Genomic DNA, 19,999 nt, shown 5'->3' on the forward strand with positions numbered 1-19,999 from the left:
AGCACAGAGTGTGATGATATGGGCCTGCATGAGTGCAAAAGAGATGCCATTTATACACAGCCTCATTAATGCCTCTTTATATATTAAAATACTGGCTGACAAGATGACTCACGGGCAGAATCTTGGTTGAAGAGTAATATTCCAGCAAGCTAGCAATTCAAACCAGATTGTCAAAATAGGAAGAGTTTGTCAAAGAGAAGAGTGAAAACTACAACCCGAGTATGTTGCCTGACTTGAATAAAACAGACCTTTAAAAGGGGAAGGCAGAACAACCCTTCCAGCAAAGAGCTACTGCAAAAAAGTCTCTTTAGAAGTTTGTGCAGCACTGGTACCCTAGATCCCACAGATGACTGAGTCAGTCATAAAACATTAAGATGGGCATATGAAATAGTGAAAAACTAGGATTTGAATCTTAGTAATGAAAGGTGTTCTGACTCCTGGTGCACTGAATTCATACTATGGTGCCAACATTTTTATTCTAACAGATCTGTTAGTTTTTAATTTTACATAACAAATGCCTGATGGTAAAAATAGGGATAATGCACTGCTGCATACTCTCACTTGTTTTTAAATTTGATCAATTCTTATTTTTTCTAGACACTTTGCATTCTGTATTTCTACTTTACTACAAACCTCTGTGCAATTGTGCATATTCCACTAACCTTTGTTTATTTTATTGTACTCTGGCAAAAACATTTCCTCCAGGATAAATAAAGTAGATCTTATCTTAAACTTGCATTAAAAACAGTTTGCGCCATGCTTTATGTACAAGCCAACAATCTGACAATAAGACATGTTGGTAACTTCGCAAAAAAATAAACAAATAACTTGTGACCATGATTCAAACAGCAGTCACACTTAAATTATAGGCTTTTATTAATAAATGAGAGGACGACATGAAGTGGCATGCGATAAACATGAAATGCATGATTACATAATACTCAGCACTGGAATGGATAGAAATGTTTTTGTCATATAATTTGACTAATTACTAATACCATAAAAGGCTTACGAAACAGTTAGTGTATTATGTTAGTGTTCTACTCCACTGTTAAGGCACCAGTGGGTGAGATAAACCACAAATACTGTGCATGGAGCATATCGGTACGACAAATGGGCGCTAAAATACTCTTGTTTTCAGCATTTACTTGTCTCTTTTCTTTTCAGATGACCAATAACCTGAAAGAAAATAAGAGAAACAGGTGGATTGAGATGGGTTACACTGTGATTCAGACAATCTTTGTAGTTTTCATGCTGTACATCAGAGAGGACACGTCGCAATCACATTCTCAGTCATGCAGTCTCTCCACATGGATCTTGAGCTGCACCTCCTCCTACACACCTGAGTCAGGAGGAGGTCAGGAGAGCCCCAGTTCAGAGTTTAGCAGATTTAGAGGAGGTTATACCCAGCAGCATGGAGACGTCATTGGCGGAAGTCAGCCACGAGCCGCCATCCGCCACCAGGATGGCTCCAGTCACGAAAGAAGACGCACGGCTGGCCAAGAAAAGAGTGCAGTGGGCCATCTCTGTCTTGTTGCCAGCTCGCTGCAAAGGGATGGACTGGAAGATGCCAGCAGCTTCGCTTCGAGGGCCACCTGAGAGGTTTAAAAGGAAAAGTTAGATAAAATTACTTTCAATTATGCTGTGCATGAGTGGTTCCGATGTTTTCTGTCTGACAAAACCCAACAGCTCTGTCAGAGGAACTCAAGAAAGCCCATCACTGGCACCACCTGTTATGCTGTAAACCTGCTGTATTAACCAGTGGACGTTATTCATCTATTAACGTGTTATCAGCATCAAATGGAGAGTAACATTTTTTGGGTACGATGTGCTAAAAGTAAGATGATATAATTATGGCAAACGCTATTAGACTAAAGACCAGAAGAAAAACATATGTACTCAAAACATAATGGTGTCACCTTAAGGTATTATAACTTTGAACATGTATAAGAATAACGTGCATGAAAAAGAAGACGTAACAATAACTTAATGTCTTCTGTAAATTGATCTAAGGGTGAAATATGATAACCTGATGTCATGATCTGACCAATAGATTTTTAAAAATTATAATGGTATAAAAACTGTCACTCCTATCGTATGCCCTATAGGCGTGGAAAAATGACTCACAGCATAAAAGACTGCACAGCTCAGTATCTTCAGTTCTTCTCAGGGTGTTTTCACAGCTAAGAATGACTCCTGGATTTTTGTGGACAATAAATCCTGCTGCCCTCTGAATGCTGACTTCTCCTGGTGATTTTCTGAAGATCTGAACACGGTCAAGTCACAGACTCTGGCCTTGATTTGTAGCTTAATTTACACTTCATCACAAACTGATGTTTCAAGGAGTTTGAAGGCAAACTGTGTGATAAAAATGTACTTAATTTGCTTTGGTGCACCTTAACATGCATTGCTTTTTTTTATTTTGGGGTAGCAGTCTCAGTGGCACAGTAAAGGCAAAAGACAAAGTGCACAAACCAATAATAATTCTGAGCTATAAAATGAATATGCAAATTAAATATCATTAGCCAATGACTGCTGCTCCCAAGAGCCAGTTTCTACATCATGGGTGGCATATTAAATTGATGCACACTGGATGAGATCAAATGCATCACTGTTAAAGGAGTAGTTTAGTCAACATAGCGTGAAATCTTTACCTAGTCTGCGGTAACCCTCTGTACCAGAGATCGGACCTGGAGCCACAGTATTGACTCTCACCCCACTGGGCCCCCACTCCACAGCCAGGTGCTTGGTCATGGCATCTGGGGACAAGACAGGCAACATGGAGCCATTAGATACTCGTGTTAATATCTTAACATAACACCACCTTGCAGTTGTATACCAATCAGTGATGGTGCCGCTTACATCCACTGCTCACATATAAGAATAAAGAGTTCCCATACATTTTGGGCCGTGTATCTGTAGTAACGACTTGGAAGGAATTCAATACCCAAGATAAGTGCCACTAAATCAGTATCTGACCAGCTCTGAAAAACGATCACAATTTTCCCCTTCTGCCTCACGTCATCATTCTGTCCTATTAGACGTTTATCATAATTTTATCCTAATTAGTGCATCCGTTATTAAGTTATAGCCTTGATCTTTGACCACAAAGACACAAAAATCTCACCATTTGCTGCCTTTGCAGAGCCAGCGTGCACCTGGAGGGCCTGCCCCTTGTATCCAACCGTTGCAGAAATATTCACAATGTTTCCACCATGATCCTTCAAACAGAAATAATTGGAGACTCATAACTGAGTTAATATATATATATATATATATATATATATATATATATATATATATATATATATATATATATATATATATAAAATCAGCTTTGAGACCCAGGGAAAAGTTTGAATTCCATTAAGACGAGGCAATTTGTGATCATTACTGCCCTCTTTTGGTGAACAGAGCAAACTGCAGGGAATGAATCTTATTGAAATATATGGATCAATAACCCAATTAGGTTCCTGCAGATACGGAATTTATCAGCAATTTACTTCCAGCTCCTTAATCAGGAATGGAGAATATTGTGTCATGCAAACAGAAGACGTACTGTACCTTGAACCACTTCTCATAAACCACCTTGCTGGTGTTAAATGTTCCCATGGTGTCTATCTCCAGAACGGTTTTGAAGGCGCTGAAGGACAGCGACGCGGCAGGGCAGAGGAAGTTTCCAGCAGCATCTGTCCACGAAAGAATTGTGATTATGACCAAGGACAAAACCATAACCCACGGCTGAACAACAACTCCAGTCAAATGCTTCATTAAAGCCATAAACTGCATTCATTACAAGGCTCATTAATGACGGAAAGATCACCTTGATCTGCAAAACTGCTAATCTTGTAGTGATGTAATAGTTTGTAAAGGGGACGAGGGTGTAAAGATAGAAGGTAAATGTAGATAAAGGTCAGTGAAGTTGACGATTAAACCAAAACCTTTCGCATCTGACCTCTGTACCTACTCGGCTCACAGACACCTTAAAATGTATTCCAACAAGTGATAGCTGGGTGGCACTAACTTAGCCAGCTCAACAGAACAATTACAAGACACACAAACAAGCGACACGTACACAAGACGTCACGTACTGTTAATAAGGATGTCTATACGGCCCATCTCCTTCAGCGTGTCGTCCACGGCAGCAGCGATGCTCTCAGGCTGCCTCACATCGATGCGCAAAGGAAGACAGCGGCGTCCTGTCACAGCAGACAGCTTGCTGGCCGCCTACGGAGAAATGTTCACATTATGTGAGACCAAAACATTGATCATTTAGCCGTCGTTTAGTGAGTCTTGTAGGATTGTGGAAACAATTAGAAGAAACGACCTCTTTGAGCTTATCTAAGTTCCTGCTGGCAATCGCTGTGTGACAGCCATGCCTGAAAGAAAGAGAAGAACAAGACGTGTTGTTTTAGAGAGACAAAGAAACAAGAAGAATGTCCACATGCTGTATTTTGTTGATTAGGACACGAAAATGTAATCCTTGTATATATAAAGCTGAGATGCAGGAGTAGCTTAATGTGAAGCAGGACAGAGAGTGAGGGAATGCAAGGTCATCCATGCTACAAATGGTGTGGTAACGAATGAAACAAAATGAGAGATTTGATCCTGAAATCCACAAATTAATTTATCTGTGCAAGACGCGCACTTAGCCTTTGCAGCTTTGATGCACAAGTTAAATACTGAAACTCTGACTGTCTAACTCTGCTAGAAGCTTTAAAGCACCAACTCAGTCACACATTACCGTTTTGGACTATAAGTAATGATGTAATGCTGACAGTGTATTGATTCTCAGGGGTTTTCCTGGCTAAGAATGGGCCTTTGGGGAGTGACTACGCTCAACAGTTACCATGATCAGTCTGCATGCAATAGAGGCAATAAGTTTGCTACATTGTTTGATGGAAAGCTATGTATTTTCCTGTCATTTCTTACCATTTCCTAAACAAAAATGTATATCATACCTTTATGCATGCATCATTAACATCTGTGAATGTATGAGGAGTGATTAAATATTGACATTTCTGCAATATCTTCGCATGTCCGAGGAAAACAAGCATGCATTACTGCTTTACCTCATGAAGATTTCAGCTATACGGAGTCCAATCCCAGATCCCCCACCAGTGATGAAAGCAACCTGATCCCTGAAAAATAAGAGCACAACTCATGCAATTACAAAAGCAACCAGCAGTGTGAAATGCACCGAAACAAATGGGAAGCACGTCTAAAAGTGCATATTTGCATGCTTACTTTAGCAGATCTGGACTGTAGATGTGTGTGTATGAAGTCAGGCAGTCATCTGAACCAACATCTTCAGGCTGCTGCTCTCCTTTTCCTTTTGGCTCAGCCATGCTGACAAACAATGACATGGATGCAAGCACATTAGTATTACCATAATCCAATGCAATAACTGAGATGACAAAGAATGGAGGAGTTGCACAAAATAAAATCAGAACAGAGCTGCTTTCCCCTGTGCTGCAGTTTAGTATAAGGTTTCTTTAGGTGATTTTTCTTAGCACATTGAAGATTACAGTTGTTTTTTTCTTGCGAGGTTTAATTACCTTTATAAAATACAGTCTAAGTTACAAATATCTTCAACAACAAAGTCCATATTTGACATTAAACTTCAAACATTTCAGCTCTGACTGTAGTTGTTAGCTTGTTGCTGTTGCTTTACCTGCTGCAGAAAAGCTCGTTCTTTGAAGCGCTGAAAAAAACAACAAAAGTTCAAGTTCCTTCTGATGAAACACGACGTGAACACGAGGAATTTATCTAAATGTGACCGAAAATATCTACAGTCACTGACAGTGGTCACCGTTTTCTCATTAGACGTTCTTTTGGGAGGAACGAATCGTACTTTGGACAGAAACTTTTTCGCCGTCCTTCAGCGGTGCATTGTGGGCAATGAAGTCTGTGAGGAGTGCGTTCAAGATCGCAAATAATTCACAACGGTTCACAACAGTATGCTTTGACGTGATATCGTTCAAAGAATATTGCCAACATTTAAAAAACTCCCACTCCAAAATAAATAACTGAAAAAATAAAATAAAACTAAATAAATTATAATAAAAAATATCTCGTTGTCAAAATATGTTCTCATTGGTAGAACATGTAATAATACCAATAATATTTAACTAAAGAGAGAGGAAATGCAAAAAAAAGGGGGGGGGGGGGGGGGAGCTGTGGAGCTGTAACATAATGCAATAATCTTCTGAAAATGTAGTAGAGTTTGTGCTTAACCTCATCAAAAAAATATATATAATAAAACTTGACAACGTAAGGTAAACCTGGGTAACAAGTCCTTCTTAAGAAATATTTTATTTTCTTTAAAAGAAAAAAATATATAAATAAATTCACAGATAAATTAATCAATTACATAATTAAAAATATACAATACTAATACATAATATTATAAATATATCATCACTTAAATATAAAGAGAGAAAATATGAATCTATTGTATACACAAGAAATATGCTTAAGTCAGCTCATTTAGATGGTGTTTCAATCCAAACACACTTCAAGAACTTTTTGTTTTTATAAAAACTAATTTCATTCTTGTAAAAGGCTTTCTTGACTTTAACTGAGAGAGGACGCCCCCCTCTGGGCATAAGATTGCATAAGATTTGTGTTTTCAAATTTTATATGTTTTATCACAAAGGTAAAATAATACATTAAAAAAACATTTAAAATTTTTTTAAACAGTTTGATTCTGCAACAATTAACTGATTAATCACCTTATAAATTTATCAACAAATATTTCAATGGTTGATTAGTCAGAACAGTCATTTTAAGGAAAAAAAGTAAAAGAAATGTCCGATTGCAGCATTTTTGATTTGAATCTTTTCCCATTTCTGTTTTTCTCTATGGGAGCACATTGAACATCTTTTGAGTTGTGGACAACACAAGACATCTTACATCATGTCAGGTTTTGGTAAGCACTGAATGACAAACTACTATCACTAGTTATCCTTGTTTTTATTCGTTACTTTTTGTTCAAACAAATGGATGTCTTGTCACATAACTCTCATGCTAACAGTATAGTAAAATTAATCATATACATACCAATATATGAAATTGCAGAGGTTTATTTTGTACTGCCATAATGTTACACCAGCATCCATCATAACTACACTCAACAAAAATACACATGCAGCACTTTTGTTTTTGCTCCCATTTTTTATGAGATGAACTCAACTTCTTATTGTGGGCAGTCTAAGGCACACCTGTGCACTAATCATGGTGTCTAATCAGCATCTTGATATGGCACACCTGTGAGGTGGGATGGATTATCTCAGCAAAGGAGAAGTGCTCACTATCACAGATTTAGACAGATTTGTGAACAATATTTGAGAGAAATGGTGATATTGTGTATGTGGAAAAAGTTTTAGATCTTTGAGTTCATCTCATAAAAAATGGGAGCGAAAACAAAAGTGTTGCGTTTATATTTTTATTGAGTGTATTTCCTTCCACTTCCAGTAAAATGCCTCAATACTATTTAAAGGTTAGCAAGGCCACTATCATCTAAGACCTTACATGATAATGATCATACTATATCTACTGTTCAGGAACGGAATTATGGGTTTAAGGGTAATGTACCAGTAATGTAATAAATGTCTGAAATTATGTCAGTCTGACATTTAAAAATGAATATTTTCTCAAAGGTCAGGTGTCATGTAGCACATCTGTAGGTGTTATGAAGTGCTCCACATCAGTCATTATTATTACATATTTGAGTTAAATGCAAATTTTATTCCAGTTTCAGTAAACTATTACGTCATTGGGTGCTCCATGCAGCAAACTTTAGAGGTCAGGATTGATCTGGAGAGCTTGTGAGCAAAGGAAAACCCAGAGATTCACTTCAGCAGTAACCATGAGCTTCTAAAATGGCACCAGCGAGGGTCTCCACCTGTAAACCGACACTGAATTAAACGATCCAGGGTCTAAAGTTTCTGTATTGATGTTGATCAGTGCCCATTAGAGCAGAGAGGTACGTATTGATCTGTACTTTGGGAATTACTGGTGGAAAAAGCTGTATGCAATGGATCCCTCAAATACTTCTGGGATGGATATTTTTCTTTGCACTTAAGCCGCTTGTCTGAGAGAATCAGAAATGTAAGATGAGTGCTTTTGTAATTCGATTTGTTTTTTTGGGAGGCATTAGAAAACAAGAGCAAAAACAGGAGTGCATGTAAAAGTGCGCAATAAAATAAATGATAATGGATGCTGGCGGCTCTCTAAACCTCAGATGGTTTTATCAGTGTTGATTTACCTCCAAAGCACCACAAACCACCTCTTTCACTTTGTCCTTTAAACTTTCTTTCTAATTGTGTCCATTCATTTTAATACTATATGGAAATTTCTCCAGCTTAGTATGGAACTCCATATTCAGTGTCTTTTTAATGCAATCAGAGCTAAAAGGTTGTAGCGTCCTTGCGTCGTGGAGCTGGTGTCAGAGTAGATTGATTTGCAGTGCAGTCTGCATCAGGTTACTGCAAAACAATAACACAGCTGACGAAGAAGAGGTAATGTTTCTTCAGAAATGGATTGTCGGACAACAAGCCCTCTAAATGGAAGTAAGACACCCAGACTGAGATTCAAGAACACAAAAGGACCAGAAAGAAAAACAAAACAACCTCAAAATGACCAAGGTGAGACGCAAAACTTCTCCTGCATGTTTTTGTGCTCATTTTGAGGTCATTTTGTCTGTCTTTCATTGTTACATGTCTCTTTGGAGTTATTTTGTGCTTCTTTGCAGCTGTTTTCTGTCTCTTGGTTATCTTATATTATTTTACTGTTTTGTGTTTTGCTCATTTTACCTCTTTGTTGTTCTTTTGTTTCTCCTTGTGGTGATTTTCTGCATATTTGTAGTCTTTTCCATCCCTTTGTTGGTATTTTGTGTCTCTGTGTTACGTTTCTCTTTGTGGTCATTTTGTGCATCTTTATAGCTGTTTTGTGATATTTGGTTGGCGTTTTGTGTGTTTTTGTTAATTTTTTGTCTGTGGTCACTTTGAGCTTTTTAATTTTGTGTTCCTTTATTGTCATTTTTGCTTCTCTGTAGTTGTTTTGTATATCTTTACGATTGTTCTTCCTCAGTTTGCAAATCATTTTGTATTTCTATGTATTTGTTTTGTTTCTTTGTGGTTGTTCTTCAATTTATCTGTCACTTTTTAGACATTCTGTCATTTTGTACCTTTTTATGGTCATTTTATATCCTTGTAAGTATTCAGTCTGAATTTCTCGGTAGCACCGTCTCTTTGTCCAAGATCAGAGGGACATATCCATGCGATTCTGTGATGGACAATAAAGGGCAAAAATCAATGAATTCTAGGATTAGTAACATATTCAAAAACCTAAATCACAACTCTACACCAGTGGAAACCATCAGCAATAATGTATACGTGGTCTGCAGAAAAAAAAAAGCGGAAACACATTAAATCTACTTCCGTTTAAAAAGTTTCATGATTTGCTTCCAAGCACCTGCTTTGCTAAGTTCAGCAGGCAGGTGGCGCTATATGCCAACATTCTCTTTATGAAGCCCCAAAGACAAAACAATTTGCATAACTATAAAGCCTGAAAACCTACAGTAAGACTGCATGAGAATGCCTCTATCTGTAAATACGTCTACTCTTCTCATGATTGAGGTTTGATTTACTCGCCTTCCTGCTGTTGAATGCTGTCTCCTTCTGTGTGATGTCATTTTACAGGTAAATACTTCCACATGCAGTCACACAAACGAGGTGACTAAACTGTAAACAGTCAGTTTCGATATGAAAACGTCAAAATATTCACGTTTATGGTTACAAATTTTAATTTCAGCAGTATTTTAGAATCCTCTTTTTGCTTCTGTTTTGTTCATGATGAGCTGGACGCCCACGTCCCTTCCTATACATCTCAAATTTGTTATCGATCGCACTGCACATTTGTCATTTTTCTTATGGTCTTCGCCACTCAATATGAAACACAAGCAGTCTTAAACTCAACAAAACAAGCAAACTGAATAAGAATTCTCCTGTATTATCATAAAGTTTGCTGACATTAGCGAGCAAGAGCCACCATTGGCTATTTTCAAGACCATGTGAGGCTTCATCAGTACAATCTCTGAGTGCACTGAGGTGATCGTGGTATGTTTTTATTGATTCATTTAGTTTTGAAACTGATTTGTGAATTAAATTACATTGTCTCTTGAAAATCCTGATGCAGGAATACAGAGTTGTACAAAAGAATGTCATTATGCAGGCAACCAGAAACCAAGTCTCAGGCAGTGAATTGTTCTTATGAGCCTGGTACAGCTCACGTCATAAAGGTCTATTATTCTCGGCTACCCAAGAGGCCAGAGTGAACCTACAGTCCCTCCGTACTGACAGCTGGTTCTGGGTTCTGTCCGACTGTCTTCACTGAGTCTCTCTGTGCAGCTTTGTTCTGTTCTTCTGCTGCTGGGTTTGATTTGCTGGACTGTCCTTCCTCCTCCAGACCCACCAGCTTACTGCTGACCTCCCACAGCCTGCAAGCTGTCTCCTCGTCCAGGGCCTGGGGTGCTGGTTCCTTTTCGGTCATCACATCGTAGTACTGCCCCGTCACCCCTTCCATCTCCTCGGACACGGCCAGGTAGACGCTAGGCTGGGCCCCCAGCTCTGGATTCTTCACCAGCAGGGAGAAAAAGGGACCTGTGGAGGAGGGTCTGCCTTAAACTCAACAGCAAACACTTTTCTCCCCAGAGTGGAGGATGTTTATTACCTCTGAGTTTTGTGGTATTAAAAAATAATCACTGCAGATTGCATAAACATGTACCCACCAATTCCCTGAATGAAGACTGGTGTGCTTTGAATTCAGAAGGTTTACATGAACCGTTACATAATGTTTCTGGGAGGTAGCTGAGCACTGTGGCTGTGGAGGGAAACCCTTGCACAACTAAGTTTGGTAATTTCAATTTAAAATTCAGGTAATGGATTACATGCTCCAATACTAGCTACAAATTTGCAGGCACTTTGTTTTTCATTTCAATCGGCCACAACATTAAGACAACTGACAGGTGAAGTGACTAAGACTAATTTACTCGCTACATTGGCAGCTGCCAGGCGGTGGGATACAATAGACGGCAAATAAACACTCAGTTATTGGAGTTGATGTGTTGGAAGCAGGAAAATGTCTAAGTGTAATAATCCTAGTGACCATGGCAAGCATCCAGCTGTGATAGCTTCATGATTGGGTCAAATGATCAAAAACATCAGGTCTTTTGAGGTGCTCTAGGTATGAAATGGTTAGTAGCTGTCGAAAGTGGTCAAAGTAGGGACAACTGGTGAACCAGCGACAGAGTCATGGGTGGCAAAGTCTCAGTTAGGCCTTTTCGACCGAGGTTGTTCCGGTTCGAAGTTGGAGTCAGTGCCCGATTTGGCCCCGGCTTTTTGTTTTTCGACATGCGGTGGTCTGCCTCTGGGCTCCAAAAACTGGGACTCTTCCCGGCCCCAGCTCATTGCTGGGCCAGAGGTGGGCCGAGGTGAGAGCCCAGTACATCAGGGGCTGGGGGCGGGGTTACGGTGACCGACCGTCAACAGCAGAAACAGAAGCGCCATTTTTTAAAAAAAGAACAGCAGCGCAGCAGCAGCTCGTTTTGGACTGATTTAAAATCACGAGTGAAGAAGGTTATGCTGTTCATGGATCGCAAGAAAGATTAGAAAAGCCAGAAACACCGCTCCTCCAAAGACGTCCTCCATTGTTCTTGTGTGGGCTTCTGTACAGCGCGAACGTTGTTGAACGGCTACGTATGCAGTGACGTACTGATGTCTTGCGGTGACACAAATGACGCCACCGCACCTTGGCTCCTAGCCGATGGAAAAGCAAACGTGTTTTTCGGAGGAACGAGATTTGAACCAAAATCACGTCGGCCCTTACCTTGAACCAAGGTTCTCACCTGGTTCTCTTGGTGGAAATGAAGCTAGTGATGTACATAGGCAGTGAAGATTGGTACATGTGGTCTGATAAAACTGCAAAAACCATAATGTTGACTATGAAAGAAGGGTGTCACAACACAGAGTGCCCTGAGCTTGCTGTGTATGTAGCTACACAGCGGCAGACTGGTCACTGTGTCCATGCTGAACGAAAATGAGCGTGTGAGCCTCAGAATTGGATCACGGAGCAATGGAAGTAAGTGGCCTGGTCTGATGAATCACATGGGATGCATGTGTGTCTTCTGAGGAAGAGATGGCAGCTATGGGAAAAAGGCAAGCTAGTAGGGACAACATGAGGCTCTGGTCGATGTTCTGCTGGAAATTTTGGGTTCTAGAATTCATGTGGATGTTACTTTGACCTAAATATTGTTGGAGATCATACAGACTCCATCACAGTGGCCTCTTTCAGCAGGACAACGCTTTCTTCCATACTGCACAAACTTTCCAGGAATGATTTGAAGAGCATGAAAGTTCAAGATTATGAACCTTTATTTTTGGACTTTGAATGTTCTCCTTGTGTTTGCATAGTTCCCCTCTGGGTGCTCTGGCTTCCTCCCACAGTCCAAAGACAAGCATGTCATGTTAACTGATGATGATGGTTGTCTGTCTCTGTGTAGTCATGGTACTGGTGTATGGTTCATTTTGACCAACATTTGTGACCCTACTCAGGATAAAGCGGGTACAGAAACTGGATGGATAGTTGAATAGCTAGAGAGCTAGAGAAGCAAGTCTGATCCATGGAGACACCACCTCAGAATTATTCAGTCTTACAGCAGTAAATGACTCAGCAGATCAGAGCTGTTTTTAGTGTCACACAGGGAACCTACGCAATAATAGACCAGGGGTTTTAATGTTGTGGCTGCTCAGCATAGAGTGCATTGTTATGAATAAATCATCTCAATGATGCAATCAAAATTAGTTCCACAACAACCAGCTGCAACAGCAAAATGCTTTTTACTCACTTTGCATTATTGATAACGCTAATTTTAGAATAAACAGTGGGGCAATCCACTTTTCTATCCAGGTTGTGAAATGGTGATCCCAAAATAGATTTTGCTAATACTTACAGACTTCTTATTAAGTATCATTTTCAGTCTTATTTCTACCAAAAGAGCTTCGAGTTCAACTCCTTTGTTCATCGAGATGACAGAAAAAGTTAAAATACCACAGTTGCAAAGCCAAAAATCAGTGTTTTTTTCTTTTCATAGTTGTCAAGTTGAAACTTTGTGAATCAGAACTTTTCATAACAGAAACGTGGCCAATTATTGTTGAATCTCTGACTATTAATGAAAACAGGAATAGAGCGTTCACTGAGAAACCTGCAGCCTATGCTAACTGTTGCATATGCATTAGGTAAGCATTTATGGATCTTTCTAAATTCAGAATCCAATCAGGACGCGGGATACTCACTGAGCACGGAGCTCGAGAACTGTGATTGGTGCATCCCGGTGTGTCTCCCGAGCTCCGTGGCAACAACTCCTGGGTGCACAGCATTCACAGTGACTCCTGAGCCTGTTAAGCACACACAAAAACACATGCACACAGCATTGTTTTAAAAATATATATCCAATGGCCAATTACAAACAAGCGCATAAGCTGTACTCCCTCCCACACATGCCCACATATGCAACAACCAGTAGACTTGCCTTGTAATCGCTTGGCGAGCTCTCTGGTGAACAGAACATTGGCAAGCTTGCTCTGACAGTACGCCTGCTTGGTATCAAACTTCTTCTTCTCCCAGTTCAAGTCCTCAAAGTCAATCTTTCCAACAATGTGGGCGAGTGAGGCCAGGTTGATCACTCTGCTGGGGGCGGACTCTTTCAACTTATCCAGCAGAAGATTCGTCAACAAGAAGTGGCCTGGAGGAAGACAGAAACTCGGAATCAGTTAATGATGGAGCAAGGGAGCTGCCACTGGGATGGAAAGAGAGTTTAGGCTCTGGTAGAGAGTTTACAAAAACAGGTATTTCTCTCTTTTCACTGGTTAAAGTGTCCCGTGTGTTTCCTCAGTCAGCTAAAGTAAGTACCTAAGTGATTCACTCCAAACTGCATGTCGAAGCCGTCTTCCGTCTTCCATGCCGGACACCTCATGACCCCTGCGTTGTTTATCAGTATGTCCACATGCTTCTCCTCTGCAGCAAATATCAGAGACACCGTTACTAAGTAAGTGTGGTTTATTTCTAGAACCGAACCCACAACAATCTATTTTTGCCACCTCGTTTGATCCTCTCCGCAAACTCTCGGACAGATTTCGTGGAGGCCAGGTCGAGGTGACACGCGTAAACGTGAGGATTCAGGGTTTTCCCACGTATTTCCTTTGCAGCTGCCTCACACTTCTCCATATCACGACATCCCATAATGACCCGACCCCCTAAAGGCGTAGGAGAAGAAGTGTGTCGGTGAGAGCAAAATAAGACTTTAGAAGTTGTGCCTTTTTCACACTAAAATCATTGTTTCATCACACCTCTCTTGGCCAGTTCTCTTGCAGTTTCTTTCCCGATGCCTGTGTTGGCTCCTGTGATCACCACAGTCTTTCCATTAATGGTAGCTTTACTAGGACACCGGCCTCCGGTCACATGGTTTCTATGAGGAGAATAAAAATAAACTTAATGTTATTCAAACACTTGAGACTGTAACACCTCCTATTTCAACATCAAAACCTCTTGTCATGGATTTTTCTTAATCTAATGCGACTAATGAATCAGATATGTCTCTCTTGCTTCTCTTTGTCCTATCTTCTCCACTTTGTACTGCAAACAGCTGGAGTTACCTGTGAGCATTATATAACAGCCCGCAGCCCACAAGCTTATCAGTCTGAAGCAGGAATTCTGAAAGATGTTAGCTGTGCCTTACGGAGCTCCTTTTATAAATCCGCATCGCTATCAGGAAGATATTTACGAGCACTGTAAGCATTACTACAGTCAAAGCTGAATTACTAACTTACAAGAGAGACAGAAACTGTAACAAGGCTCTAGTTTTCTAGGAGTCCCACAAGTTCAAGTGTTACTGTGGGCTTTTTGTTCCTTACTATGCTCCTTTTCAGCAAATTAATTAAAGTCTCACATGTCCCCAGAATGTGTCTTTCAAATACTGCAAAGATGGTTCATTTCACCATGACTGTTTAACTCCCGGTGTTAGTCCCGTTTTAAGCATTCAGCTGAGTGGCTGCTGTCCACACCCCCTTCAGGAAGAAGACTCTCTCTGCATCTGTGATTCAGAGTTGAGCCAATGGACGTGAAAGGTGTGCGAGATCAGAACTTCTGACTTTGTTACTGGGAGATCACCGAAACCATAGCACAGCTGTTTTGTGAGATAAAAATGTGGTTTTCAAATCAGTATTGTAATGGGGCAGAGCAGCAGTTTGGAAATGGCTCTGAAGTTCCAGCTGGTCAACATGTAGTCTTGTAATCTCTTGATGTAAACTGAAAAAAAGTTTTGTAGAGAATTTGACAGTAACTGACCCAATCCTTGTTTAAGCGTCTCAAATTGATTTTAAAGTTCTCAGCATCCCTGCAGTTGAAATCAGACTTGTACAGTCAAAGCTAAAGGTAACGGTAGCCGCTTTAGTTGCAATAACACTAGGAATTTTCCCTCTGATGTGGTGACATTGTGATCAAAAATAAAATTAATCCGCTGCGTTTTCAGTTCCTCAAATACTGGGAGTGCATGAATAAAACTGTGTTCACTCTTCTAGCCCAAATAAATAAACCAAATGGACCACTAGAGAGTTTCTAATTCTGAATGGCTCACCTTAGATTTATTGAGACGACAAGATGATGCATATTTTTAGCTGGACAGCCATTGTTCGACTGAACTAAATTCTGACTGGCCTGTAAAGCTGGGAGGCCATCTATATGAGGTGCAGCTAGTGGAATAGCTGTAGTAAGGATCTTCATATTCTCACAGCTTTTACTTTACACCTTCAAGCTGTGAAGACGTCCAAATATGTGCTGAGGTTAATTGATTATTCTAAATTTGCCCGTAGGTGTGAGTGCGAGTGTTTGTCCTGTTTTAAGTTACTGCATTGCTTTTAAGTTATTCTCTTGTTTTTTCCCTGTAAAGCACTTTGGTCACCCTTTGGACTGCTGTAAAGGGCAATGTAAATAAACTTAGACTGATTGAAGATATACAAAGCACAATGAAAAATGGAGTTCACCAAATAGGACCCTTTTAATCATATTTAGGCACACATCTCTGAAGAAGAATATCAACTGATAAAGGCCCTGCCCATGTTTTCAGTAACTCCAACTGATTAGACTTCTGGTCAGGCTGTATCTGGATGGAACATACTGTTTAAAAAAACATGATGTTAACAAACTCTTCACAGACCCACACAGTCCTGAGAAGAGCTCATCAGCAGCATAAATGGAAACACCTGCTGATGGACTGTGACTGTGTAAAAGCTTTAGAGTGGGTCATGCTTAATTAACATAATTGCTTTGAAGAGGGTACCTTTGTCAACATCTAGTTTTAAAATGCTCATTAGTCTAGTTTAGTATATGTGGAATCAAATAATCAACTCTTCCGGTACTCCTCTTTTAGCTGGTTCCCAAAACAAAGCAGAAACATCTGAGGCCCATTTCATTTCTCCACTCTGAGCCTCCTCTGTCCTTTCCTGACCCAGAAAGCGACCTCAGAGCACCAGCATGACGGATGTCTCAATTCCAATAATGTACCTCGAGGAGAGACCCACTCTTTTCTTTGCCTCTTTCGTGCTTCACAGTACATGAATGTGTTCAAAAATAAAAAGGCAAAAATGTATGTCATTAGTGTATCCGTATATATATGGGACACTTTGCCATGATGTGAATTGTAAGTGCATGCAGCGAGTTATCATGAACACGGCTCTGCTCATGTGACAGACATCATAAACCACAGCAGTAGGCTGGAACACAACAATGGACAGATCATGCAGCTGTGCCACACGTCATGCTTAACTGACATCGTTCTGAAACGGCAGCACCGAGGCAGGGATGTGGCAATTTGTTAACGGCCTGCTGCCTCGACTCCTCCGCTCACATCTCTGGAGGAAAGACATGAGGAGAGGAGGCAAGGATTTATAAACTGAGAAAATAGAAGAGTGTCAGCCTTCAGAAGGACACGAGAGGAGCTGAAAATAACTAAAAACCATCTATTTAGTCTGGCTTTTATTAGCGTTTTACGGTCTTATGGTTTTAGTATTGATACCTTGTTTACCACTGTGTATTTTAGCCTATTTTATATGAATAATATTTTACTGTTAAGCTATTATCAGTTTTTTTAGTAATAGGTTTATTTTATTGCTTGCAGTATCTTTTCTTTATCTTAACTGCCTGTCACTGAAGTTGTCTTATTTAATGTCGTCACTCTGAGTTGTCTTTAAACCTATTTCTAACAGCCAATGTTTTGTCTGTCACTTGTAAAGCACTTTGAATTGCAATAGATTGATTTGAAAAATACTAGAAATAAAGTTTGATTGATTGAAAGAAGTGGAGGGACTGAGTGTTAATGATGGAATGGCACAGAAAACTACATAAAACGGGGAATTTGCTTCTTTTCATGTGGTTGTATGAATTTCAACTTGGAAATGATCTTCACATTTTAGTTCTGGACTTCACTTGAAGACAACAGAAGTGGCTCATCATGTCACACTGTTCTGTCTAACAGAACATCTAAGAATGTCCTAACTTCACACTATCCTTAACAGTAAATGGGCAAACAGAATATCATTCACACCTCACACCTACAGTCTGTTTAATCAGTTAGAAAAGCTGCCTGTGAGACGCATAACGACACAGTTGATGAGCCGAGTCTCTACCTGGTCTGGATTGTTGAGTCACTGAGGATCCATGTCTAGAATTAAACAAACACTCTCACACACTGAAGTAGAAAAAGTTACTCAGTCTCAAAACTTCTCCAGGCTTGACTACTGTGATTTCATGCTCTCTGGCATAAATCAAACTCTTGTCTCCAACTACTTCAGACTGTAACAGCTCGGCTTTTTACTTGTTTTATCAGTCGACTTCACATCACTCCAGTCCTGGCTTCTCTCCACTGGCTTCCTGTTTGTTTTAGAGTTGATTTCATGATTTTACTGATCACTATTGAACCATATCTGCATCTGGCCTCAACTTACATCGCAGAAATGCAGATCCCATTTGAGCCTCTCATATAAAATCCCTAATTGGAGCCCTTGTGGCTGTTCCATGGTAGATGTTTAAATATAAAGGAGCTCCCAGAATCTGTGATTTCTTTTAAATCATTTCTGAAAATAAATTTTTCCTAAACTAGTTTGTATGTCATGGGCTCTGTCTTTATCGATAAAGTTTCTTCATGCTTATGTTGTTTTATTTGCATGTATTGATGCTTACATAATTATACTTTTTGTATCTTTTCCCCTCTTGTTTTAAATGTTTCTTAATTTCAGCTTAACTTTGCCTGGTTTTGCTTGGCCTTACCGTTAATATATTGTCTTCTGTGTGGCCTGCATTTTCTTTGTCTGTCAAACCACAATGTACACAGTTGTAAGCAACTCAAATGGAGTTAATATTAGTAGTGGTGTTAAGTGTTCTCTCGTTATGCAAATACATTATTTCTTCATAACGTGACATAACTGAGTAGCTTCTCATTTAGAGCTTCTAACTCGTCCTCAACTTAAACTATATTTTATGTGCCTCTTGTCTTCAGCAAATGTGACAGAAACAGTGTAAAATACAGCAGACAGTACATCACATTATGATATGATGAGTTACTCACTTCAGCAAAACAGCGCCTCCAAACACTGTCCCAAAAACAGAAATTGGCAAAATGTATTTACTCATTACTCCGCAAAGCTTATGACAACAAAATACACCTTAAAAAATGTTTAAACACATCTGGTTTAGCAGCACTGCTGAGCAGCAGCACAAGGTTACAGGCGCGGAGTTTAAACGTCATCAGCCGGTCCTGACCAACCGCAACGAGCCAAACAGTGGCATTCTGGGAAATATAGTTCTGCCATTGAAACATTTTACACATTGTTGCACGGAAATAATTAATTAAATAAACATTTTTATGTATGTGTGCGTGTCACTCTGTCAAAAAAAAAAAACAATTCGATAAATAGAACTGGGATAACTGCTTTTACTTTACGTGTGGGAAAGTGTTATTAGTTCAAGAAATCAACTCTATGAAGATTTCTTAACACATTTTGCCCATATGTTTACTTTATAACATTTTAAAGTGCATTATAAAATTGTAGTTCTATGCCAGCCTAATCTCATATTTCCCATTTTTATTATATTTGCAGTTTTAAGAATGCCTGCAGCATATAACACAGTATAACATGAAAGAAAAATATAGCAAATATTCATCTAATATTATTTTAAGAAATATTTAACATTTATTAAAATGGTACCTCATCATATATACAGGCTATTTTAAATGTTTTTCTAGCAAAAAAAATAGGAAAAATAAGAATAAAAGTGTTATCATAAATCATAATTTTAAATAAACTATATTTTAAAAAGTACAGGCAGATGTAGCAAATGTATATGACAAATTTAAGTCAGAATTTAAAATGTGACAAATAAAGGTACAGAAAAGTTGAAAATTTGAATTTTAAATAAAATAAAAAAAATACCACATACATATTTAATTAACAATGTCAGCAAGGTTGAATCAGGATTTAAAATTAAATGAACAGAAATGTAGAAAAGAAAGTAAACAGATTAATTTAAATCAGAATTTGAAGTAAAACAAATTTTGAAAAGTAAAGGCAGATGAAGAAAAAGTATCTAATTCAGAATTAAAAACATATAAAACAATAAAAAATACAGATGAATTTAATTTAGAATTAAAAACTAACTAAAGGAGAGGTAAAGATTTAATTAGAATTTATAGAATAATAAATGTGGCATAAAAATGGATTTAAAGCTGACAGCAGCAAATTAAGAAAAGTCTGTATTTTGTGTTAAAATCTTAGTTGCAGGGGGGGTTGATCCCAGCAGTGTGCAGCGTAACAGCTGAAAGTCATTTAACTATGTTTAGCTTCAACTCTGGCTACCAGTAGCTGACTAGTCCCTGTAGATCTGACAC

At 39.1% G+C, this 19,999-nt stretch overlaps 2 protein-coding genes across 4 annotated transcripts; both read right to left on the reverse strand.

Annotated features, from left to right (window-relative positions):
- Window positions 1–852: 852 nt before the first annotated feature.
- decr2 (2,4-dienoyl CoA reductase 2, peroxisomal) lies at window positions 853–5,898 on the reverse strand. Of its 3 annotated transcripts, none has more exons than XM_051939953.1 (11): window positions 5,804–5,891; window positions 5,675–5,704; window positions 5,248–5,349; window positions 5,073–5,141; window positions 4,328–4,379; window positions 4,092–4,227; window positions 3,565–3,689; window positions 3,128–3,221; window positions 2,655–2,759; window positions 1,407–1,595; window positions 853–1,179 (listed from the first exon to the last, which is right to left on the reverse strand). In XM_051939953.1, the coding sequence occupies exons 3-11, from the start codon at window positions 5,346–5,348 to the stop codon at window positions 1,145–1,147; spliced, it is 906 nt and encodes a 301-aa protein (XP_051795913.1). In that variant the 5' UTR covers window position 5,349; window positions 5,675–5,704; window positions 5,804–5,891; the 3' UTR covers window positions 853–1,144. The 3 variants fall into 3 exon arrangements, with proteins under 3 accessions (XP_051795913.1, XP_051795914.1, XP_022046543.2); XM_051939954.1 differs by having other exon boundaries at window positions 5,855–5,872; XM_022190851.2 differs by having other exon boundaries at window positions 1,343–1,595; window positions 5,675–5,898.
- Window positions 5,899–10,113: 4,215 nt separating this feature from the next.
- On the reverse strand, window positions 10,114–18,848 carry LOC110949032 (retinol dehydrogenase 13). Its single transcript, XM_022190852.2, has 7 exons — window positions 18,680–18,848; window positions 14,409–14,527; window positions 14,160–14,315; window positions 13,972–14,076; window positions 13,592–13,804; window positions 13,356–13,457; window positions 10,114–10,664 (listed from the first exon to the last, which is right to left on the reverse strand). The coding sequence occupies exons 1-7, from the start codon at window positions 18,742–18,744 to the stop codon at window positions 10,342–10,344; spliced, it is 1,083 nt and encodes a 360-aa protein (XP_022046544.1). The 5' UTR covers window positions 18,745–18,848; the 3' UTR covers window positions 10,114–10,341.
- Window positions 18,849–19,999: the final 1,151 nt, after the last annotated feature.

Source organism: Acanthochromis polyacanthus, chromosome 19, assembly GCF_021347895.1.
Source record: "Acanthochromis polyacanthus isolate Apoly-LR-REF ecotype Palm Island chromosome 19, KAUST_Apoly_ChrSc, whole genome shotgun sequence".
NCBI lineage: Eukaryota > Metazoa > Chordata > Actinopteri > Pomacentridae > Acanthochromis > Acanthochromis polyacanthus.